The sequence below is a fragment of the Brachyistius frenatus genome, unplaced genomic scaffold (genome assembly GCF_029030835.1).
Source record: "Brachyistius frenatus isolate BFR_SWC_R1_liver_20210118 unplaced genomic scaffold, ASM2903083v1 Contig_129, whole genome shotgun sequence".
NCBI lineage: Eukaryota > Metazoa > Chordata > Actinopteri > Embiotocidae > Brachyistius > Brachyistius frenatus.
In genome coordinates this window covers 547,396-572,500 of record NW_027210728.1, presented here as the reverse complement: position 1 = coordinate 572,500, position 25,105 = coordinate 547,396, and the positions used below count along the sequence as shown (strand labels likewise).

General features: G+C 43.2%; 1 protein-coding gene across 2 annotated transcripts in view; it reads right to left on the bottom strand.

Moving 5' to 3' along the window:
* The window catches only part of smpd3 (sphingomyelin phosphodiesterase 3), a 66,299-nt gene that overhangs the window by 3,773 nt on the left and 37,421 nt on the right, over positions 1–25,105 (bottom strand). For both annotated transcript variants that reach the window (XM_069714257.1, XM_069714258.1), the window contains exons 5-9: positions 10,965–11,040; positions 5,840–6,001; positions 4,813–4,902; positions 1,101–1,164; positions 171–339 (exon numbers count right to left, since the gene is read on the bottom strand). In XM_069714257.1, the coding sequence (XP_069570358.1) occupies positions 171–339; positions 1,101–1,164; positions 4,813–4,902; positions 5,840–6,001; positions 10,965–11,040 (561 nt within the window). The remainder of the gene's footprint in view (positions 1–170; positions 340–1,100; positions 1,165–4,812; positions 4,903–5,839; positions 6,002–10,964; positions 11,041–25,105) is intronic.

Sequence of the window (25,105 nt, the reverse complement as noted above, 5' to 3'; positions counted from 1 at the left end):
TTTTTTTCCGTTTTGTCAATATCAAATTCTCTCCAGACTTTCCTCGAATCTTTCAAATCACCGGTTGAAGCGACGTCTTCAGGATACCGTCAATTGCCGTATTTGAAGCAAAAAAAAAAGTTTGATTTGATTTGGACTTCTTAATAAGTTTATCCCCCACTGAACCGTACCAGCTTCCAGTCCTGCTGCAGGCCCTCGTCGCTGTACAGGATGTAGTCGATCCGGCGCCCGTTGCCCTTCAGAGGGATCTTCCTGCCCTTCTGACTGCTGGCGGGACACTGGCTCTTACTGGGGGGGAACACCAGGTACTCCTTCCTGCCCTCCTCGTTCTCCATCACTCTGACAGACACACAGACAGCAGACGGGAGGACGGAGGGTGTTTCATCTGAACACGTGTAGTAAAACCGAGTATGAAGGGAACTAGAAGAGCAACGTAGAATCAAGAGAGCGAGCGCCGGACCACAAATCACGGCCTGTACCTCTAAAGGTCAAAGGTCAGCTACGCTAAAAGTTTTCCTGGCTTTTACCTATTGATGATAATCCCAGCACATTCACCCATGGCTTGCATTTATTCATTTGTATTTACGACCAAACCGGAGCCTCTAAAATCTCCAGACCAACATCCGTTATGACGGGTCCTCCCATCTTCGTAACAAAAATACATTTTGACACCTTTTAAAATGTTTTTCTTGAAGGTTTTTGGTTTTCGGTTCAGTTGAATTTCTCCCTTTTCTTCTGCGAGGTACTTATCAAGCAGAAAACCTTGAGCGAGGGAGTATTATTCAGGAGCTGTCAGGCTGCAACCTACAATTATTTTCGCGAATTCATTTCATTATTAATGTTGGGTTCATTTTTGTATTGCATTCAAAACCAATGTAAATATTCACATCGTGAGGACAAAAGCTCAATCAAACAGGTTTTTACTATATATATATATATATATATATATATATATATATATATATATATATATATATATATATATATATATATATATATATATATATATTATAACGACTTCAGGTGAGAGCTGCGGTTAGTTTAAAAAAAGTAGTCGTCCTCCTGCGGGACAACAACAAGTTTAGGTGTGTGAGACTCACTTTTGTAAACTTTCAGGTGAGCTGACATCGTCGTCATAAAGGCCACTGGGATCCAGCAGAGTACCTGTTGAAAGACACATTTAAAATGCGTCACCGTGGAAACAGACAAACACACACACACACGAGTCAACTCAACTGTTCATTTCATTTCTGGTTCCCTTCAGGTCTTCATTGCTCGCCGTCATCTTGGATCACATTGTTCATGTATGTTTTGACACGTTCATGTTTCTTCCTGGGTGTCTTGCACCGCGGGGTTTTTCTGGGCAGGTAGGAGAGGCCAGAACTCTTCCCTTCCCGTTTATTTTGGAGAGCCGAAGGTCCACCGCTGCATTTAGCTGCCGAGTTTCCAGTAAGTCAGCATCACGCGTACAAACACACCAGTGTGTGCGGATGAATGTGCAGTTTAGCAGTTTAGTCTGCGAGTTCGGCAGGTTTGAGATCAGCTGCTGAAGTTAGAAAAATGGCTGCTCCACGCAGCAAACTTCTACACAAATATTACATTTTTTTTTTTTTTTTTTGAAGTAAACCTGTAGGTCATTTTTGCCCCGACATACACTGGTTTGTGCGACTCCTTGCTTCCACCTCAACAACGGAGGCAAAGTTAGCGCTTCAGGGGAAATACGCCAGGTTGAAATAAACCTCGAATCACTCGGCATGAGGTGGTCGGGGTGGAGGATGGGCGAACAAAACTCCGGTCCAGTCTGTGTTTAGACAACAAAAGCACTTTGGCTGGAGGGCCAGAAAAAGATCAAGGTTTTAATAAATGTAAATGAAAACACTCGTTTACGACCATGAACGTTTACGAATATTCACCACGTTGCTGGAAGATGATGTCATCATCGCTACAAATGTCCATCGCTTAAAAAAAAAATTAAAAAAATGTTTGCCTTTATTTAATCAGGTTTGTCCCACTGAGATCAAAGCGTCTCTTTTATGAAGGAGACCTGAAGTTGTGCTGCAAGATGAGAAATTTTTAGCAGAGATTAAATCACTTATCAGTAAACATATTCGCGATATGTTCAGTATCAATGTATTTTGCAGCTGGTCAAATATGTTATTTATCAATATTTCTTCATGACGGTAATAAAAAACATCACATTTCTTTCAAAACTAGGAACTTATTATTGATTAAAAAAAAAAAAGAGCAGTTTTTTTCTTCTTCTTTCAAATCAAAGGTCAAAGGTCAGAAATGGGTCGAACGGTGCTCTTTGAGGCAAATGTATTATATTGCACGATATGACTAAAACCTATCCGAGTTGACTTGCGTGTCTCTTAATGCACTTTGCTTTGCTTTCATTGTTCAACTTTCTTTCATCTTTTGTGATACGACTTTTCGACTCCAGCGAAGGATCCCCCGGAGACAGAAGTGTTGCTCTGGCGGTGTGAAATTGGTTGGAAGACGTACAGTAGGTGTCACCAAAGGTTTTTTAAAGTTATTAATGCTTTCTGCAGAGTCACTCCTCACATTCACCATCTCCCCACGCTTCACCGCTCAACGACACCAAACCTGTGCAAAAGGTTGTCGTAGACGAGACGGGATGTTTGGGAGGTTTTTAAAAAAAAAAAAAAAAAAAAATTTTAAGCGATTTATTCACATGGATGAACCAATCGTTCATCTCCTCTCGAAAGATTTTAATTAGCAACCGCCAACCGCCTCCCCCCCCCCCTCCCCTTCCTCGCTTATCGATCTGCTTCACAATCCTCCTCCTCACCGCCAGCTTCTTTGCTTCCCGCTCTAAATGTGCGACTTGGCACCGGCGGACCTATCGTACACCTCCGGCAATCTAATCCTCCGACCGCAATCCGCTGCCACAAACCGGTGAAATACGGCAGAGAGAGAGAGAGAGAGAGAGGGACGAGCACTCAGCGATCCTCCCGACGGGAGAGGATGTGAAGCTGTGGGCTCGGATAATGTGTTTAAAACGCTCCGCGTTGAAGAGAGCGGCGCTCTGAAGTTACTCCGGTCGGCGCGCGAGTGTTGGGAGCTCTTGTGAAAAGTAGGCGTCTGACGTGCGAAGAGCAATTTCTTTTTTTTTTTTCTTCTCCACACACGAGTCTGAGAGCAGGTTTTTAGATCGCTGAAATAAAGACGGCGAGGTGTCCGCCGGCTGCTGCTTTCAGCTCATTTGGCGAAGTGCAGGTATACAACACGAGCTTCCCCTCTTTCAGGTGGTTGGCGAGACCTCGGCTTTGTGGCCTCGTGAGTGTCGACGCTCAGAGGGGTTTGACCACAACTCTCCAAAAACCGCAATAAAACTTGCAGTTCTTGGGTTTTTTTTGGTTTGTGGGTCTTTTGATCTGCCTTCGAATCTCCAAAAGAAACGCAGTGGAAATGTGTTTATTTCTCACAGCTTCAGTCATCGTCAATCTACTTCTTTCTTTCACTTCTCTAATTTGCTTCTTTATAATGGACGTGGTGTACAAGCGGCAACAAACCGTGATGTCACTCAGTTCTCCAGGGTCGGCTTTTTTGGCCGTCGCCATCTTGCTATTTTGGAGCCAGAAGTGACCATATTTGGACGAGCTGGGGAGGAACGATCATTGGATCTGACTCGATCTGATTGGAAACCCCGAGGGCGCTAAGCCCCGCCCACCGACAGCGGAAACTTGACTGCACTACAGGCCTGTCAATCAAACAGACACACCCCCCTCCCCCCAAAAAAACACAGCTTTTTGAGGCCCAATATCTAATTAATGATTGAATTATTTTCAGACTGACCACCACAAAACTAATAAAGTAGAGTGACTTCAGCTAATTACACCGTTTTGACACGTTAAAAAAAAAAAGTGGTTGACTTTGTATTTCATGAGATAAGTTGAATGGGAGTCTATGGAGTTGGAGGCTTTTCACGGTCAGCGCCTAGTGGCCTCCGGTGGTATTGCAGTTCAAGGCATTTTGTATTGGCTTCTCTTTTCAGACCCAGAAGCTACGTCCACTTTTATATACAGTTTATGATTTTTAATGCAGCACAAAGCCCTGAAGGATTCCTGGAGCTTTTTGCAGTTTCAAGAAATCTACGGACAACACCGTCAGAAGAACGTCTGAAAATAACCGTCAGCTTCGGCTCTCCTCTCGCCTTTTATTTAGTTTTGCCTCACTATTGTATTCATTTATGTCTAATCTTCTTTGGATAAGCTTTATGAAATGACATAATCCTCCTTCCCCTTTTTTTTTTTTTCATTGATTCATTGATCCAGTCTTCTTTTCCACCTTGCCACCTTAACAGCGGCCGAACGGGCAAAAAAACACACGCACACGCACACGCACACACACACAAAATGTCCCCGTCCAAACAAATAAGCCCTTCTCTCAACGAGCCCTTTCACTCTGTGCTGCCCACACTGTCCCCGAAATACCGCTGGCCTAAATAACGCTTCATATCCAGACCAAAACCCTCCAGTGTTTACGTCACTAATGCCCGTGTATCAGGCCGCTGTACTGGGTGTATTTTAATTCACACCGTGGGTGCATCCTGATTTAGCCAGACGGAGCCAGATTACGCTCGGCTCTGCTCCGTATGGATCATCTGAGAGCGTGTAGAAGCACCTGCACGTCAGCCGGTGGTGCGGATGTAAGTTTTACTACAGTGTACGTGACTTAATGACCGACTGCGACCCTAAAGGCGACGCGTGTGTGTGTGTGTGTGTGTGTGTGTGTGTGTGTGTGTGTGTGTGTGTGTGTGTGTGTGTGTGTGTGTGTGTGTTTTTTTACCCAGAGCCCATGGTTTGTCCTCCCCCGGCCCCAGGCGACATGGGTCCTTGTATTGAGTAAAAAGTGCATGCTGCTGCTCCAGCTTGTCCTCTGGAAGAAAAACACACACACACACACACACACACACACACACACACACACACACACACACACACACACACACACACACACACACACACACACACACACACACACACACACACACACACACGCACGCACAGCACAATATTAACGTCACAGTTCGACCCTAAATATAGAAAAACAGGAACTCATTACTGCTTCTTCTTTTGGAGATGACACCTTCGTCCTAAAAACCGGCAGCAGATATGCGTCTTCATCTATAAGTCTTTTCTATCTAAACTCCAGACCAAAAAAATGACTAAGTTAAATGAATAAATAAGTGTAGAAAGCCAGTGGTATTTCATCTATTTCTATTACTATTCTCAGAAGACGATGCATTTCTTGTACTGAATAAATTGGATAATCAAAATCCTTTCATTCATAAAATATTACACATTTCATTTGTCTTTTTCTTCCAATAACAGAAGTATATTAAAAAGGTGAATATAAAGACTAGAAGGAAATATACATTTTATACATATTTATTGGCCTCATGATTGTTTACTCTTTCTTAATGAATTGGTTTAGCTATATTTATTAAAAAAAATGAGCTTGTAACATTTTAAATGTCGGTTGCTACTTCAGCTCAACTTATTTTAAGAGGTAAGTAGAACTATAATAATTTATTTTAAATAAAAGTGAAAGTTGTTCCAGTAGCCTTATTTATTCAGAAAAAAACCCAGAGAGATCAAGTTTTCTTTTACAAAACAGAGCAAATGTCGAGGAAATATGGGTTAAGAAAGAGTAAATGATCTGGAAGCCAGATAATGCGGAGCATTTCTATCTGGATAAATTTAATATGTATTTCCACCTCAATCTTTATGCTGATGAATCCTCGATGTGTAAACTGATTATGAATGATATGTATAATGTGGAAAATATTGATTTAGCCTTGACGACCGCTCACCTGAAGAGCAGTTGTCAAAGTTGAGGTCTCCCAGGATGACATCGAAGGCCACCAGGTCTTCCAGCACCTTCTCTCCTTCAGGCGGTTGGGAGGAGGATTGGCGAAACTCCGCCCCCCACTGGAGCAACAGGTCCAGCTGCTCGCAGCGTACGGAGGCGTCGCCTGGAGAGATGGGAGGCGGGGGGGACGGGACGGCGGCAGCAAATTAACACAGAGTCATGAAGTTTGTCACACGTTGGTTTGTGAACGGTCTGAAGCCTTAGGTTGCCGGAAGTGACCATATTTGGGCAAGTCGTGAAGAGCAAGCGAGGGGGTGAGGGGGTGTCTGAGTCGATCTGATTGGAAACCCGGCGATACAACACATAGCCGTGACCTGACTGCGCCACAAGCCTGTCAATCAAACAGAAACACCCCCCAAAAACACAGCTTTTTCAAGTTTATTTTCAAATTAATGACGATATTATTTCCAGATGGACCGCCAGGAAACGAATAAGAAGGAACGACTGACGCTAGCAACACCGAGACATTTTATCCACTTTATGAGACGAGTTGAATGGGAGTCTATGCAGTCGGGGGCTTTTTGGAGCCAACCTCTAGTGGCACTGCCGGTGGTATTGCGGCTTAGGGTACTTCCGCTGGGCCAGAAACCACGTCCACTTTTATATACAGTCTGTGGTGTTAACCAAATGGCGGCCCACCGTGACGTCGCCCATTGGTTTGTCAACTGCCGTTTTGAGGCTTGAAGTCTGGCAGTCGCCATCTTGTCCTTTGGAACCAGAATTGACCATATTTGCATGAGCTTGAAATACAAGGGGTGGATCCAACTGGAGGAAAACTACGCCCCGCCCACCTCAACCTGAATCCTGACAGCACCACGGGCCTGTCAATCAAACCAGGCAAGCCCACAAACAAACTCTCTATAAAGCCTGATATCTAATAAATAATGGGAGTACAGTGACCCCTCGCTATAACGCGGTTCACCTTTCACGGTCTCGCTGCTTCACGGATTTGCATCGTGCATTGTGTTCTGCATTCTGATTGGCTAAACAGTCTCTCCGCTTCTTCTCTACCTGTTTGTCAATAACGTTGCGGTTTAATATGTACACGTACGTAAAACAGCTTGCCAAATTAAAAATAATCGATGGTGGCATGTCGGTTTATAAGAATCTTTTTGCCCAGAAGAAAAAAGAGCGACAACAACTACCGATAACTATGTTCTTCTCTCGAAAAACCACACCTGCACCGCCGGCTTTAGAAGAAAGAACCGCTGCAGAGCGGAGTCAGGCTGCAGCAGCTCAGTCAGAAGAGCAGTGAAATACACGAGTCACTATTTGTCCGACTGTACTTTGTATTTTTTTTCATAATCATTTTTCATTTCCTCCCGTTCTAATCCAATGACTCGGGTCGCAGTGGGGCGGTGCCGATCTCAGCAATTTGAAGCCTTCAGTTCGTATTGATGATTAAAATTATTATTTTACAGTACAGTAGTTATTTGTAAAAAAAAAACATTTATACAGTACTTTTATTTGTTAAACAAATGCTTGGGCCTGTAAAAAGGTTTTGTTCTTTGGTTTCAATGTATTATGGAGTATTTCATTGTATAATAATTATTAAAAAAAAAAAGGTTACTACTTCACGGATTTCACCTATCACGGTCTCTATTTGGAACGTAACCCCCGCGATAAACGAGGGTTCACTGTATTTTCAGATGGACCACGAGAACATTGACACACTGATGACTTGTGAAAAAGATTTACTGACTTTGTATTTCATGAGAGAATTTGAATGGGAGCCTATGGAGTCAGAGGTTTTTTGAAGCCAGCCCCTAGTGGCCCTTACTGGTATTACACTTCCACATTGAGTTCTCGTTTCAGACCTGGAAGCTACATCAATTCCTTTATACAGTCTGTGATATTATCGCAGCGGACTCTCACAGCTTAATACAGTATCAGTACTGTGGGTGCTGTTTTAAGCTAAACGTGTCAAAGGTCACACTAACAAAGACCTCACAGTTTGCATGTTGAAAATGTCAGAAATCGAGGACTTGATTGATCAGTGACCAATTTATTGCTAATTTTCGACAATGAGCCATGGTCATTTCACTGCACATGGTTTCAGTGTAAATATTCCACAGCTTTCGTTCCCTTACTTAATGACTAAGTGAAGTTATTAAGCTTATTTATGATGCTGCTAATATTAGTGACATAACACGAAGCCGCTGTCCACTGCTGCCAGCGAATCGGATAAATTGGAATTAGTTCTGGAGGAGAAAGGGAGGAGGTGAAGGGAGGGAGGCGGCGGGTGAGAGCGATGCGAGAGAAATAGCAGCTGAATAGTGGCGAGTGTGAGAAACAAAGAGGTGTCAAGATACTGGTGGGTGAGTAGGTGGCTTTGGCTTTGATTACTCTCGGCTGCAGCTCAAGTACATGTGAAATGTAATGTGTGTTTTGTTTTTTCTCTCTCCGTGTTACTGGATCAGTGAGAGATGGATGAAACTTGGGGGGATGCGGGGGCGTGCTTACTGTCTGTGTATGTGCATGGAAAACGTACGTGATGAAAAATAATGATTATTTAGAACTGAATAATGGTATAATGTGTGCATTTGTAAAAGCAAAAAAAACAAACAACCAACAACCTGCTTTTAATAGCGTCAAAAGCAAAGAAAAGCAAAGCCCAACTACTTTGATGAATTATGGCTCCTTCAGATCCAGATGAGATGCAAAGCCCTCTTTGGAGGATGCGCCTGCCTGTGTTGCTCACAGCAGTTGGAAACTCGTCGGTCTTATGAATTCAAAAATATTTGGATTTCCAAGTTAACAACCGGGATGTCGTCCCTGAAGGGGCCAATGAACAAAAAAGGTAAATACCAGTGAGAGATTTGTCTTTGAAATGAAATGAACCTCCATTTAGTTCAGGAGAATTCGATGTCTCAGTATGAACCCATGATTTGGGGGAGCAGGTACAGTTAGACACCTGGTTCTAGACCTGTTCCACATACCAAGTTTTGTTTTATTGATTATTTTTGGCCCCTTAAGCCTGAGGCTATTTTTTTTTTTTTTAGGAATTTGCACATGAAAAAACCCCCACAGAAATTCAGTCAGTAAGGGCTCCACAGCTGTGAGGCCAAAGTGAACAACATGAGAGGCACCCGAGAGATTTTTGAAACAAATTAAGTCTCTGTTTCCTTATTAACAGGTCTGAGAGGCATTTTGGAAAACTCAGCAGCACATTTTTACATACAATTAGAGACTAGACAACAGACAGCGAGTCAGTGACTCAGATGTTATTGGACCTGTTCAACAGCAGTTTTTTCATTCTTCCGAATTTGGCTTCCAAACTGTGAGATTAGCATTTGTCTCACCAGTCTGCAGGAGTTAATGAGCAATGAACACTTTCCCTTTAATCTGTATCAATGTGGAGGGCAAGAGGTGGGAATCAAGATTAAATAAAAGATTATAGAAATCAGAAGGAAGGATCTGTGCACATGACAGAAAAAGGTTCAAATTTGTGAAGGAAAGCTTGATATAGCAAATCAACTCCATGTTAAAAAAAAAAGTGCAAACATTTAAAAGACAACACGTCACAAACACAGGTGGCGATCTGAGCTGTACGTGAAATCTAAACAGCTCTCAATCTTTGACAGAAGTCGTCCTTTTGTTTTAATTCAACTGCGCAAAGACCGAGATTGAAAGACTGAAATCTTGAGCACCGCATCCAACAAACCTCTCAAATCTGCACTTTCAGCTATTTTCCGTTCCTTCCACATAAGTTTGGAGGCTGCGATCAGACCCGCAACAAAAAAAAAAAAAACACTGAAAGTGATCCGTTAATGCGAACCAGCCCGAGCGCAGGCAGAGAGATCAGAAATCTGCTGCTGGATATTGAATTGTTTACATACAAATACATAATTTAAAACGCAAAGCCTCGCGATTCAAACGGTGTGAACAGTTTAAAGTTACCAACACCACAGCAAAAATAGAGCGTGTCGACAGAAAAGATGTAATATCGGCCTTTTCTGTCATCTACAGGCGATCAAACTCGTTGGATCGTCAAAATGTTGAAAATACTTCCAATCTTTTAGTCTCTTGTTTTGTCTGAATGTTGAGGTTTCACAAAAACATAACCGCAGTCGGAAGAAACTGCTCGACCAAACACACACATGCTTTTACGATCCTCGGTGGAAAACGCTCAAATTAATTGGTATTCTATACGAATTGTTTTCGAAGGAGTAATTGCCTTTAATAAATCTGCAGTGACAGCTGTTCACAAAAAAAATATAGAAACTTCCGACACGCTGGCTTCTCGTTATATCCAAACTTAAAACTAATGAGTGAAAACTGAAATGAACAAGGCGGCCACTTCGTGATCAAGTTCAGGATCTTGTATTTTCAGCCCCGCTGCATCATTACCCTTCAAGCTGGAAATATTTCTCACATTCAACTCTTCCCTCTCAGAGAAGAATCAGGTCTCTGCACCCCCCCTTTTTTTTTTTTTTACTCCCTTTTCTCCCCCCTCCCTCCCCACACACACACACCCCTGCATCCCCCCCACACACACACACACACCCGAAGGTTTTGTGTTTGATGTATCTTTAGAAACAGCCCTGGCACTGCTATTTTTAGCCCCCCCGAGAAGCGTAGGAGGAGCCCAAAATAGCAGGCGAGAGAGGGGGGGGGGAAGGAAGGAGCGGGGGGGGGGGGGGGGTTAGAGAGAGATGGGGTGGGGGGGGATGTGTCTTTGGTAAAAAATGAGGATGGCATCGACCGTAGGCTTTAAATAGGGCTCTGACGCCTTAAACAGCTTGAGGCAGTCGCCATGGGAACAGCATGAGGAGACGCGAACGAGTTTTTGATGCGCCCATTTGTCTCAGTATCTGGACACAGATGCACACATGCAGACAGACAGACAGACACACACACACACACACACACACACACACACATCTGCGTAGCTGTCCGGCTGTTGTATCGCACACTTACAGCTACAACGTTTCCCACTCCGAGTTCAAAACAGCCTTGAAAAGTGAAAAGCAGCGTCATGGAAACCTCATGAACACATTCATGCGTAACTTCATTATAGGGACAGAAACAACAGAGCGAGAGTTGCAGGAAAAGCGTTACTGTACCTTCGATGGCGTGGAGGTGCGTACACGTGACGTATCCCACAACCCTTTGCTCCTGATGGGAGGTGCCCACGTGGACCTGCGAAGAGACACAAACACAAACACAAACATGACGTGATGTCACCCCGCCGCCTTCAAAAGGAGCAACATCAAAAGCAGCGCTTAGCGCCTTCCAGAGAGCTCGGCAGGTAACATCAGCGGCAATTAAACCACAAGAGCGCGAGGTGAACAACTTCATTGATCCCTGTGGGAACACCGAATCATTACAGCTGTGATCTAACTACAGCTGTTAGCGTGTGATACAGAAACGCAGCCGGCAACCGGGCGAGTGAATTAAAAAAATAAAAAAATAAATAAATATGCACCACGTGAAAACATACAGAAGACGTCGTTATGTAATATCGCAGTCAAACATCTCATAATACAAATGAAATATTTGCGTGTGAAGATATTGCAGAAACTTTAGATGTCGCAACTCACTGATTTTTTTTTTTTAATTACATGCAATCATAATTAAGAGAAATTCCTTTTGGGATTACTGAATCCCATTAAAAAAAAAACAACATAGAAGCATCTATACCTGATAATTACATAATGAGGTCTGTATATTGTAGTTATTAAACCTTTATTCATAATTATGAGCTGTAATCTGCTTTTCTTTGCTGAATGCAACGTGCTTTTATATTAAAGCATAGTATTATAAACAGCTGGTTAATTTAGGGAACTGGGGCAGCGTGCTCTTTTAATTATCTGGGGCAGAAAGTCCGTATGTATAAAAGTCATAAAAAAAAAGATGTTATTGTTTTAAAAGGAATGTGGAGAAAACAACATAGAGATCTTGTAAAGTGAGATATATTAACAAAAACAAAAAAAAATGCACTATGTTTATGAGTGACTGAACCAAATTGGATTGAAAACTCTGCAAACTGAAAACCTTTCAAAACTGAACTCCAAATAACAAAATCAGTCTGTTTCACTCTTCTCTCTCTCTGGACTGATTGTGCTCTGACAGCTGATCTAATTGCCGGCTGCCGCCGCTCCGACGCTGGCGTACGTTTCAGTGCAGCTTGACTGATGTTGCTAAAAAAAAAAAAGAAAAAAAAAGAAAAAGAAAAGCGAGCGTCGCCGGAAACCTGCCGTCTGCTCCGAGCCGTGTCGTCTGGGCTCCGACATCCAGACGCAGCGCTTACCTCCATTGTTCGGTTTTGAGACGCCCAGCGGAGCGAACATCTCGCTGAATGAATTATGAATATCTATGATAAGTCAGTGGGATCCAGAAACATCTACTTTTGAAGTGATTCCTTAGTTTATAATGAATTTCTCAGCGCTCAATGCTCACTGCTGTTGGTTTTTCTACCCTCCGCTTCACAGAGGTCACCTGTCAATCAAAGACAGTCAACAGGAAGCCCAAAGAAAAACAGAACAAACTGGACAACTGAGTTTGGGTCCATTTGCGTGGATGTTTACGCCAGGTGCTCAGAGGTGGGCGGAGTTTGGTGTTTAAATGTTCCTTTATGTCCGTTTTTATGTCAAACGCTGCACGGCAGCCGTGTTCTACGCCCATTTTGCTACGAACTGTGGAGAGTCTGGAGATGTACCGACTCACGGGACGGAGGTCAGAAAATCCGCGTCACCGCCCTCACGGACTCGAGGATTTGACATCGGGACAGCCCCTCCTCCGTCGCTGACTCAGCGGGGACGCTGCGCGAGTCCGTTAGTGTGCAGATTATAAGATTGGGCCTCACTAACAGACTTCTATCACATCGAGCCGCGGGACTTCTCCTCAAACGGAAACCTTTTCCAAACGAGAGAACGTCAACGGCGGTAAACTGTGTGTTTTGGATGGAGCGCGCCTCTCGCTTGATATGCCAATTTGTGCATCGTTGCTCTCAGGCGTTAACTCGATTGCCAGTTTACAGTCTTTCGAGTTGAAGTGAATTTAGGTCAGTATTGTTACGCCATTTCAGAAACGAGTAAAAAAAGAAAAAGAAAAAGGGGAGTCACGGTTTTGTGTGCGTGTGGTGATTATTGTAATTATTGTTTGTAGGAGGCCGGTGACAAAACAAAACACAGCAGGGAAATTCCTTCCCTCGTTAATATTGATGCTGTTAACGACATGCTTGGTTGCAGGACTGGTGTCAAGGAATATAAATATTTTATCTTGCTTATCGGCTGCCTGGGAAAAAAAATCCCCCCTTTTCCCCCCCCCGGCGCCCCTCCCCAAACAGCAGCAGTCTTGACATTTTGCGCAGCGTTATGAATGGTCTGCTGTGGTCTCCGGGGGCAACGAGCATTATTTATCAGCAGCAAAAAAAAAAAAAAAAAAAAAAAAGTCAGCTATTGATCTCAGTGAGCAAAAGCGGAGGGAGCAGAGCTTCTACACCAATAACAACGCGATTGTTCCGTCATCTTTACGCTACGCTCCATCTACAGACGTACGAGACTGTATGTTTGGATCGTTTAAAAGCGAGCGTCGTCAAAAACTGAGCAAAACCAAAAGGAGCACATGTTTGAAATATCCAGGAAGAAAGACTGAAGCGAGCGAGCGATGTTCTGCCCACGAGGTCGACCGATTCAAAACGCAGCGCTGAGGACGTTATTCTCCCCCCTCCAAAAAAAAAACAACAAAAAACACATCCATCCGCGTGAACTTTATACATTTCACAGTGCTTCTTCTCGACCCCAATTTTTCTCCGTTCCTCGAGCGGCAAATGACAGAAACCTCACGCGAGATTCAATCAGACACCTTTTCGCACCGGCGTGTTTCAGCGGGGCGCGGAGACAAGACGCCGAGGCCGAGGCCGAAGCGCCGGTGGGTGGATGAAGACTGATGAGGAGGAGGAGGAGGAATGAAAGAGGTGGGAGTGTGTGGGGGAGTGGGGGGAAGGGGGGACAACGGTTGCCAGTTGCAGCACAATAATAAATCAACACGCGGCTTTATCCAGTTAATAAAAGCTTTTTACATTTGCTGTTCTAAAAGCCGTCAGTCCGTTCGGCGTTTTTGTTGCAATAATCCAGGAAAATAGTACTTTCAGTCGTTTTATTTAATTATTTTTTTCATTTCTGCATTTAACAGGAGAACAGTTGGCCTTTTTTTTTTTTTGTTTTGGTTTGTTTTTTGTTTCTGTGCCTGTATGGATGTTCTGGTTTGCTCCCAACCGGTGCAAAGCCGTGCGGGTTGGAGGCGACTCTACATTTCCCAGGGTTGTTAATGTACACAAGCTTGTCTGTACACTGTATACGTGTAACCTTGTGACCACGGCACTCCGTGACCTTGACTAAAGTGCTGCGAGTGCGACGGAGCAGTTCCTCTGCAGTCTGGCGGAACTCAAGTGAAGCTTTAAACTCAAAGCCGACACAATATCAACTTATAAAACTTGCGTGAATAGTTGTATTTTTACACATCAAGCACACCCGGAGCCATGTTAGCGTTCATTCGGTGCCTTAATAAACTAGACCGTACAATGGCAGGTCTCCGTGGCGTTACACGTGCTGGTCATACGTGAGCGATAGAACATGTTAAACACGGGCCTTCCAGCGAACGCCAGCTCGTTGTAAGACGAAACAAAAATGAGAAGTGACACCCGCTGGTGTCTGTCGGTATTGCAGGAGAGCAAACACAAAACATACTGGCTGTTACACTCCTTCAAAAAAATTAAATCAGAAGTCTTACCTGGAATCGTTGAATAATAGTCACATACTGAATAGTATTTTTGCGTAAATATCCCATCCCAAATAAACGTATTCTGTCGTGCAGCTTTATCGTGTGGACTTATATCTGATCACTACACTGATCCTTCACATTATAAGAGCATTTAACAATTAAATGGTGAGTAAAAATGTTTTGGAAAACTGATTTGTTCTGATCATGAATACATGAATTTGTGGAAAAAAAAAACTAAAATAAACTCAAATATGAAGGACCTGAACCTCCCGTGACTTCTTTTTCTCAGACTTAAAATCACGCTTGTTGTGTGGTGTCCACGACGATGTTATTAATGTTTACAATTTAAGCTCAATTCACGTATAATTAAGAATGAAATAAGAACTTTTCCCCCTCCGGCAAATTTTTCTGCAGTGTTAAACCAACTCACTGGGGAGAGGACTTTCATTTAGACAAATGGAAACATACTGCCAATAATGGGATGGCGGTTTTGGCTTGGTCTCTGCGCACAGCCCCTAATAAAAAAAATAAATCCTAAAAGCCACAATAAATCATTAGCCTAATTAGCCTGACTTTAATACCAAACACAAAGCTCACAGGCTGAAGTACAGTAAATACACCTTACCATAGATTTCCCCTCCGAATATTTGAGGTACTAATTCAATTATCCTTAATGGAATGAGTGTTTTGTGGGAGTGAGCTGAAAAAAAAACAACCTCATCCAATTTTGTTAAACGCACCATCAGATGACACATTAACTTTTCTAATAACGCTGCATAAGATGTGCGGCAATGAGCGGTCTTTTGTTTTGTTTTTGTTGACGCCACCTGACTGAAGCATAGGGAGTCTTTAGTGGTCTTTAATTAAAGGGGTAGTTTGACATTCTTTTGCTTTTCGCTTTAAGTTAGGTGAGAAAATGTACACCAATCTTCCCGTTAGCTTAGCTTAGTGTGAAGACTGGAGGCAGGCAGAAACAGGGAGCTTTGATCTGTGGAAAAAAAAGATCTTCTCACCACCACCTCTAAAGGTTCACTCATTATTCATCTGTCTTCGCAAGAAAAATATTGAGGATTTAAAGCTGGAGCAAAAACAACGTTCGTCGTATCCTTAAATTTACTTTACAACGCCATCTTGCAATTTAGGAGCCAGAAGTTCTGTTTTGACGAGCTGGGAAGGTGACATTAGGACACGATGCCCCGCCCACCTATAGCGGAAACCCCTACCCCCTGGTGGCCCTCTGTGGTATTGCATTTTAAGGCATTTCTGCATCGGCCTTACTTTGAATACTTGGAAGTTGACTCCGACTTGCATACAGTCTGTGGCGCAGACACTATGGAAGTTAGTTTGAGTCTGGTGATGGATGTTCCTGCAGTGCTGGTCGGTTGATTCTTTTTACATTTGGACAGAGCGATTGCTAGTTCCTTCCTACGCCATCCATCTCCTCACTACCTTACTATTGAGCGTAAAGACCCGAGAGTGGTATCAATCTTCTCACCTAACTGTTGGCAACAAAGCCAACAATCTATTTCTACTGCCAGAATACGTCCCGTAATTAAATCCCTAACAGCGGCAACCAAATCCGTCTTGTAAAAGTAACACAAAAGCCTGTGTTTGTTTCTGCTGCTTTTATTTATTTCTTGATTAAATCCCACCACGAGGATCCGTAAACTTTCATCTAATCATCTCATCCTTTCTTTTGTTTCATCTCTTCGACTCCGTCCTCAATCCTTCTCTTTCTGTTGCTCGTATCTTCCCCTCTCTTCCTTTCCCTGTGCTCTTCTGTCTATCTGCATGCCACATCTCCGGATTAATATTTCAGGGGCTTATGTATGCTTCAATAGGTGTGTGTGCACCCTGAAACTGACAAGAGGCCTGAGGGGATTCTTGTGTGTGTGTGTGTGTGTGTGTGTGTGTGTGTGTGTGTGTGTGTGTGTGTGTGTGTGTGTGTGTGTGTGTGTGTGTGTGTGTGTGTGTGTGTGTGTGTGTGCACTCGTGCATGTAAGAAAGAGTGGACTTTCAGTGTGTTTATATGGTCTGTGGCCTGTGCACAAGATGATGCCAGTGTTAATTGGAGTTCTGAGCAGTGACAAAGGAAAGCCTTGACTGGAAGCAATTTATGCTGAAATGAATGTTTCTTCCCCTCCTCCTCCTCTGCTCTGCAAGGGTAAAAATAACATGAAATGAAATTAACTGGATTTCTTTCAAACAAAATAAAAAAAAAAAAAGAAAATGATTCAGAATGCAGGATATGAGATGCTGAAACTTCCTCTCATTACGGGGCTTTGAGACCGAGCGGAGCGGAACCGAAAGGAGCTGCGAAGAGGAGATTTCACACTGGAAGCGAACCAATCGAGGCGAGTCTGATTATGAAAACCTCCGAGCCCGCTGTAACTAATTACCTTAACTTTCACCATCAGACGAGGACTGAGCCGAGATTTCCCCTCGCATTACTCGCATGAGTTTGATCGCTTCACTTGAAAAGTCCGCGGCCGAATTGCCGCGATGACAGACGGAAAGCAGCGGGGCGACGGATGAGCTGGGGTTTTGTTTGTCAGCCATTCCCCGATGAACAACACCGTTATTTCAGATTTCAGTCTTTTCCCTGGAACCTTGGCAGCGGTGCTTTATTGAAGAAATGTGCAGTCGAAGGGTGTTTTTTGTTGTTGTTGTTGTGGATCATGTGCGGTGCCAAATATTTACAAGTGTTTGGATTCCTGCCCGTAGCTGAATGTCGCAAACAATTTATTTGTTACACTGAAAACCATTTGAATCAAAGGAAAATCAACCGTTCCCTCGTGTTACAGACACAAAGGTCCCATATTGTTCAAAGTCAGATATCCATTTCTTTTTTGAGACAATCGAGACAAAATCGAGACAAGTCAGGAGTCAAGATAAGTTCGGCTCAAATCTCGGGCTGGTCGATGCGAGTTCAGGTCAACTCTCAGTCTCAAGTCAGGTCAGTCAACTCTCAAGTCACATCTGGAACCGACTGACACAAGTTCAGATCAATTCTCAAAATAAACTTTCAATTAAGAAAATTCAAGTCAGGTTTTGAGGCGGTTGAGACGAGTTAAAGCAAAGTCTGAATTCAGTGGCGTGACGTTAAAAGTCGAGTTAGAAAAATTCAAGTCAGGCTCACGAGTCGAATGAGACCAAGATCAAGTCAAGTCTCTTGATTGACTCGTGACTTGGCTTGAGGTCGACTTACAACTTTTATTGAACTGGTCTTAACTGATTAAGTTCAAGTCTTGTCACTTATTTCTCTCGTCGATTTCCATTCTATCCAATCCAGATTGGAGCGTGTCCCTATTTTCGAAGCCTAATCTGTAGGAATGCATTCAGACCGAGTATTTACGCGCTCACAAACTCGCACACGTGGCTCCTCAACCGTGCACTTAGTAGTTTGAAATGATTATAATAGGGGATAAATGTTGAGACTGAAAAGCTTTAATTACGGAGGCCAGCGCCGGCTCGCTCTTCAGGGAATTTTTTTAATTTTTTAATTAATATTCCATCTCTTCCTCTTCCTCTTCCTCTTCCTCTTCCTCTTCCTCTCTCCCCCTTCGCTCTCCGGTGCGTCACTTCTCCACAAGAGACAATTCGGATCTATGTTGCCGACCTGCTGCCGCTCTCCAGGTAAACACATCGACCGGGACATTATGAGAACGTGCGTGCGCCTCCGGTTAGATTCGTTACCAGCACGAATTCATACGAGGACAGCATTAAAAAGGATTTATAATTGAAATTTAAAAAAAAAGTCCGGGAATATTAGCGGAGGAGGGTTTTGACATCGTGGCCTCACTTGGCACACGATTCAATTCATTGTGATAATAAACATTAATCACTTGCCGGATGCTTTCACCCAAAGTAACCTGAAGTGAAATAATCATATTAAACTGTCAATGTAATACATTGCCGGAGAAATGAGACCAACCCGTGTGCCAGACTGAAATGCCAAACGCTGATTGATTATGCAAAAACCGTGAGTAATGTTCAGTGACAATTAAAAATGTCCACCTCCTCCGTATCAGTGCGACGTCAGTGTGCCCGAGGTGACGGAGGGGTTTGGGTACGGTGGGCGTTGGGTTGCTGCAGGTAGATCTAACGTGCTACCTGCTCACCTCGCTGCGCACTACTTTCTGCAAGTTTGTTCAACTAAGAAACACAAGTTACCACAACTTCATTTTTTTTTTTTTTTTTTACCGAGCCACTGCGAAGCGTAGAGCAACCAGTGACCAGGTTAAATGCGTTTGTCCCGCCCCTCCTTCACTGTGATTGGACAGCTGGTTAAAAAAAAGGTGAGGGCAGTAAAGTTGGCCTGAAATGAGCGTCAACCTATGGAAACTCAAGCCCATACAACGTAATGTCTGCGGTAGACGTCGTTACCGCACCCGCCCCACAATGATGCGACTGACAGATGTCAGGACAATAAAACGGAGGAGCCTCCCAGTAAGGAGAGCGTCGCATCAAAGGACACTAAATCGAGAAAAAGAAGCATTTAAAAGGATCACCACTTCAACAATGACTTCGACTGAGCCTCCCTGTTTGTGTTTGATATGAAAGAAGGAGCTCAGTGTCTGGCGGGTGAAGAGGTAAAACGCAGCGTGAACATCAGGTACATCAAATGAGCTGCTTTTCTAATGAGATGCATCGCAGCTGGCGGCGGTGCCAGCCGGAGTGTCGAGTAGTAATGAAGGAGAATGACCAAAGGCTCACGGAGCGGAAAGCCAGGGTTCCCGACAAGATGCAGCCTTGGAAAGCTGCCAAGACGTGTGGAGGCTGGAGAGGGGAGAGGTGGGGAGGAGGAGGGAGGGGGGGGGGGGACATCAAAGTCTGCAGCTGGCTGGGAGGCAGACAGGTTATGGGGAAGGGTAGCAAAAGCCAGAGCCGACTGATAACAACAACAACAACAACAACATGCGGCCGGGACAAAGTGTAAACGGAGTGGCTTTAAGAGTTTCAAAAGATGGCGCACAAAACGGCTTTTTAAGAGCGTCTGAAAATGCTTTGTCGGGCAACTGAAGGCAGAGAATTCAAATTCAGACGTCACTGACACGAGAAGACTTTTTCTTTTATGTTTGTGGCACGTTTTGTGGCACCAGAGTTGGACAGTAAATGGACCAATTTTGAATTCACTAATATTACAATTATTTACTAAAAATTGTGTTCACCAACCAACCAACCAACCAGCCAGCCAATCTGCCACCAGTCCATTGCAGACCTTAAGGATCTTTAACTGGTCATAGTATCATCTTATTGTCATCACAATCTACGAAATGGACTTGTTAAAGTGAGGTTAAAATGGTTTGGTGAGTGAAAACAAAATTGCATTAAAATCACTTTAAAAGTTTAATATTTTACACTTCTCCTGGGTTTTAATCGCGGTCTTAATATTTATACAATATTTTTGTGGTATTAAGCACCAAAACAATCTCAATATAGTTTTATATCTCCTCTCTGAAGCTGCTCTCTGGAGCTCGACCAAGAACAGGCAGTTTCGTGTCTGTCCCTTTAAGATACACTGATATCAATGGACCTCTCTTCTGATTGGCCGAGTCTTTTCTGAGTGACAGACGCCCCAACCAACCACCAGCCTTCTTCAGACTTGTAGATTGCTGGCTCTGTGACTGAATACCTGCTCGGTGTTTTAAAATAAAAGGTTTGGAAGGTGGGCTGTGCTGAGGGAGGATGTAGGACATGAGTTTGTGACATCACAAACTTACTGAAGTCCAAACAGCACAATTGCTGAATACGGGCTGTGTGCATTTGATTGTTGACTGACACCAGGGACGACGATTAAAACAAGCGTGGAACTTAAATAAAGTCTGATCCTGTCGTACCATTTCACAGATGTATTGCAGTATTGTCAAGACACTAAACAGGAGACAACTACTTTCCTTCACTTCCTCAATGATGTCATCGTTCTCCAACAACACCACCGGCATCAGAAACATGTCAAACAGTTCTTACAGTCCCTGCAATGTGTCTTCAGCGATGCCGTAGGCCCTGACGTGTAATTACATTTTTGAGATGGTGCACTTCAGGTAGCTCTTTAATCCTGAAGTAAGTCCATCTTAAAGGAGAACCATTTTTGTTTGACATTGTTTGGTTTCTCTCTGGCTCAGCCGGGAGCATTAGCAGCTTGAGATGAGACATGTACCTGCCAGCTGGCTGACAGCCAGCTTGTCATCGAAGGCTCGCAGTGACCTCATACACGGAGGTGGTGAAGCAGGGACGTGAAGGCAGCTTGTAAGCTGCGGTGACAGTCGGCAGGCAGCAGGGCGAACAGGATGAGGCGAAAGCAGCCAAGCTGGGACGGAGAGCGTCTTTATTAGATCCGCTATACGTGAGGGCACGCATGGATGTAAACAAACACACGCTCGCACACACGCTTGTACACACGCTTGTACACACACTCGCACACACGCTTGTACACACGCTTGTACACATGCTCGCACACACGCTCGCACACGCTTGTACACAAGCTCGCACACACGCTTATACACACGCTTGTACACGCTTATACACATGCTTGCACACACGCTTATACACACGCTTATACACGCTTATACACATGCTTGTACACATGCTCGCACACACGCTTATACACACTTGTACACACGCTTGCACACATGCTTACACACACGCTTATACACACTTGTACACACGCTTGTACACAAGCTCGCACACACGCTTATACACACGCTTGTACACATGCTCGCACACACGCTTGTACACACGCTCGCGCACACTCTTGCACACACTGTCGTACACACTGTCATACACACGCTTGTACACACTCTGCCATCATCAGCCTTGGGTCACATGAAGCCAAACCAAGCCCTGCAGGAACTGGATCGGATCCCAACTCGCGTCCTGACAGTACCAGTACGCAGCTGATTAATGAACTCAGACTGTCGACACTCATCACACACGTACAACTGTTGGTTTAATGCTGATTCAATCGTTTTCTCTCCAAACAGAACTCAGTGTGTTTGGTTATGGTCGCAAATAAAAAAAAATTAAAAAAGACTTCAGTTGAAAAGAAGCATTAATAAAGTGGTGAAAACACTGAACGGACACCGGTGGCCTCTGTAGAAATCCCATCTCTCTGCATGTAGCCCACATTAGTACATTATTCCCTCATGTCTTAAACCCACCCTGCTTCCTACAGAGCATGTCATGTCATATCTCCATGAGCTACGTTTTACTGCTATAAGTGCCCTAATGGACTCTATAACTTAGTACTTAAAGAGAAATAGACAACAGACGGAAACATGGCAGGATGTTCCTCCGTTACTGTTGGAAGGAGGAACAACTATCCATAAATAATTTGGCTTTATGTGCAGCAGTGGAGTCACCACTGGAGCAACGAATATTAACAGAGGCAAAATATCCCGCTGTTATGCAGACCCGACACCACAGTGATGACCTGATTCCTGAATCACTAAAAGGACACCCATTGAGCATGCCGATGAGAAATTCAATCAATAAAAATATCTCCAAATAACTGTAATAAATCCATGGTGCTGACAGAAGTGTAGCAGCAACCATTATTCAATTCCTATCTTTGATGACCGAACAATTGTTTCAGGAAAAATGTCAAACACGCTTTTTCTTGTGTCACACGTCATCCTGATATACCAACAAACTCATTTTAAATTGTTCATCAGATGAAAATAATATCGAAAAACAAGACATTTAAAAAAGTCAGTTTGGGAAGAACATTTTATAGACAAAACAAATAATGGAATAATTGAGAACATAATGAGAAGACGGGTTTATAGTGAAAATATTAATTGCAGCCCTAATAGAGACAGTAATTTAGTTTTATGTAGAAAAGGGTTGGAAACAAAATGTCATGAAGGCAAAAAAATGGAACATATCAGTTCTCTAAGTCAACAAAATTTTCACTTGGCTTGTATTCAGGCCTGCGAGTGTACGGCGATAACTTATTTCTAAACATGTTTTCAGTGTAATGTTGATCTTGTGCTCCACAACTTTGGGCCAAGCTGAAATATCTCTGAAGCCACTGAATAGATCAGCATTTCATTTTACACGAACATTAAGGAGCCTTGGAGAGTTTGTTCATACCTCAACTTTTCATCTGGTGCCGTCTTCAGGTCAGAACTAATGACACTCCTACTAGCCTCCAATTTATTTTGTTTTTCGTGCTAACACGATAGTAAAGGTGGTCAGACTTTTTCGTGTTCGCATTTATCTAAAATCCCTGCTGTGCTCCAGTGTTGTAGCTGCTACAGAGTAGTGATTGTTAAAATCTAGTCAGATGCAGTTGTAATGGTCATTACTCATCTCGGTTGTTTATCAAGCAAAAACCTTCAACTTTTAAAGCTTCTCGAACACGAATCTTGTAAATTGAATACTTTTGGGAGGCTTGTTTTATAAAATGAGCAACTATGAAGACAACACCTTTGGATCTGGGCATTTTTCCACTATTTTCTGACATTTTACCAGCTGAATTATTTATCAACTAATCTGAGAGAGGTGTGCATATAAGATTGACAATTAAAAAACTCATTAACAGACGCTCCAGACAGAATAACAGTATGCTTATTTACATTTCTCTGACAGACTGAATTCATTCGAGGGGCACCAGTCGCCTGCAAGAGCACAAACTTTGTGAAAATATGCAAAGGAATGAAAAATCTGACCACGTAGATGTATATGAATGCATGCAATTATACACGTCTGGTCATACAACACAGTATTTTGTTTGCTGTATTGCATCTCAACGGTTAAACAAAAACGAAAATCTGATACGACGCAGCTTCTTAAAAACAACACAATGACGATGTTTTTGACTTTTGCAAATCCTCGGCCAATTAACGAAGCCGTATTATTGTGTTTATCGTCACCGTGCTTCTAGTACAAAACAAACAACTGCTGAATTATGCAGATTTCTCAACAAACCCTTCAAGCTGAAGATCTTGAAAACATGTGAAGACATCTATTTTTCACTCTGCAGCGGTGTGATGTGGAAAGGCTGTGAGTGTTTTCCAATTACTGCGGTGTGTGTGCACGCACCACAATGAGAGATGTGTGAATGGAAGTGGGTGGAAGCAAGAGTATTTACCAGGTACTTCAACATGCAGCCTTTCTCTCACTGCAACATACAGGCTTGAAATGGAGCAGGCAGACACTCATTTTCCAAGTTTTTACAATAGGAATTAGATAAAAAGTGAGAAACAGAACTTGGTTGTTGAAATGCGTTGCCCACAAGATGCCTTTGCCGTTCTGCAGAGATCTATAATTAATGCAGTCAGCTAGCAGGTCATTTTAGCTCTTACTCTCCGGCCCTGTTTCACACTCTCTTTCACAAATGTATAATAAGTTAATTTAGTATAAATAGACATAATTGGCAGATTCAATTACCGCCCTGCCAAAGTCACGGAGCAGCGTCAGAGATGAAAAGATTAGCTTTCGGCTGAAACGGTACCAAGCAGTGATCAGAGCGTAGACACGTCTCTGCTGAAGGAAATCCATATAAATTAGGCCCGGAGTGACTTCAGCTCAGTTTGAAAAGACATGAGATGTGAGGAAAAAGGAACTTTTACCCTGTTACATCCGCAAAGTGAATAAAAAAAGACAGACGCTGTGTCAAAGCCTCCAAAAAGTAGCCCGGCCTAAATATAGCCTTGATTATTAGCTATGACATTTCTTAAACTGGTTTCTACACTGACCTTTAAGCAAGAACGATTCTGAAATTAATTTGTGAAACTGCAATAAAATGACATAAAGGTTGTCTGTCTCAAAACTTTATGAAGGAGTCATTGGAGCAGTAATCAAATTGTTTTCATTTAGGACTGAAAATATTCCACTGCTTCAGGGCACTTGTGGGTACTTCTGCAGAAAAACATGAATTCCTTTCCTGATTATGTTTTGGTCCTTCTTTGAAGGAATAGTTTCTCACCAAGAATTCAATGAAAAGACCAATACTATTTTGTGTCTGTCCGTTGAGCACGAGCCTGGCTCAAGCAAATGATTAACTTCACTTAGCATTAACAGGGAAATATATGTATATGGAGATTCTCAATCATTAAGGTCCTGGTCAATCTAAGTGCTATGCAAAGGCAACTGGACTTTTTAAAGTTTCTTGAAGACGTCTCACCTGTCCTCAGAAAGACTTCTTCAGTTCTAACAGACTGGAGGGGATTTCTGGGTTTGTGGTGTTAATACCTCGAAAGTCATTGAAGTCCTCTTAGAAAGAGGAGTGAAAGAAGTCGAACAAAAAAAGACCATCACTGTACAGAAGAGGATGTCTAAGACACCACTCATCAGTCACTGACAATGCAATCATCAAATCCTTGCCCAAGAAGCTTAACGACAGGACCAGGAGTCAATGACCCCAAACCTCTTCCTACCATGACTATTGTGGACCCCAAATGGCTGGCAGGATGGCCAGGGACTCGGTTCAATGACCCCAAAGCCCTTTTCACCATGACTGCTGTTGACCCTTAAA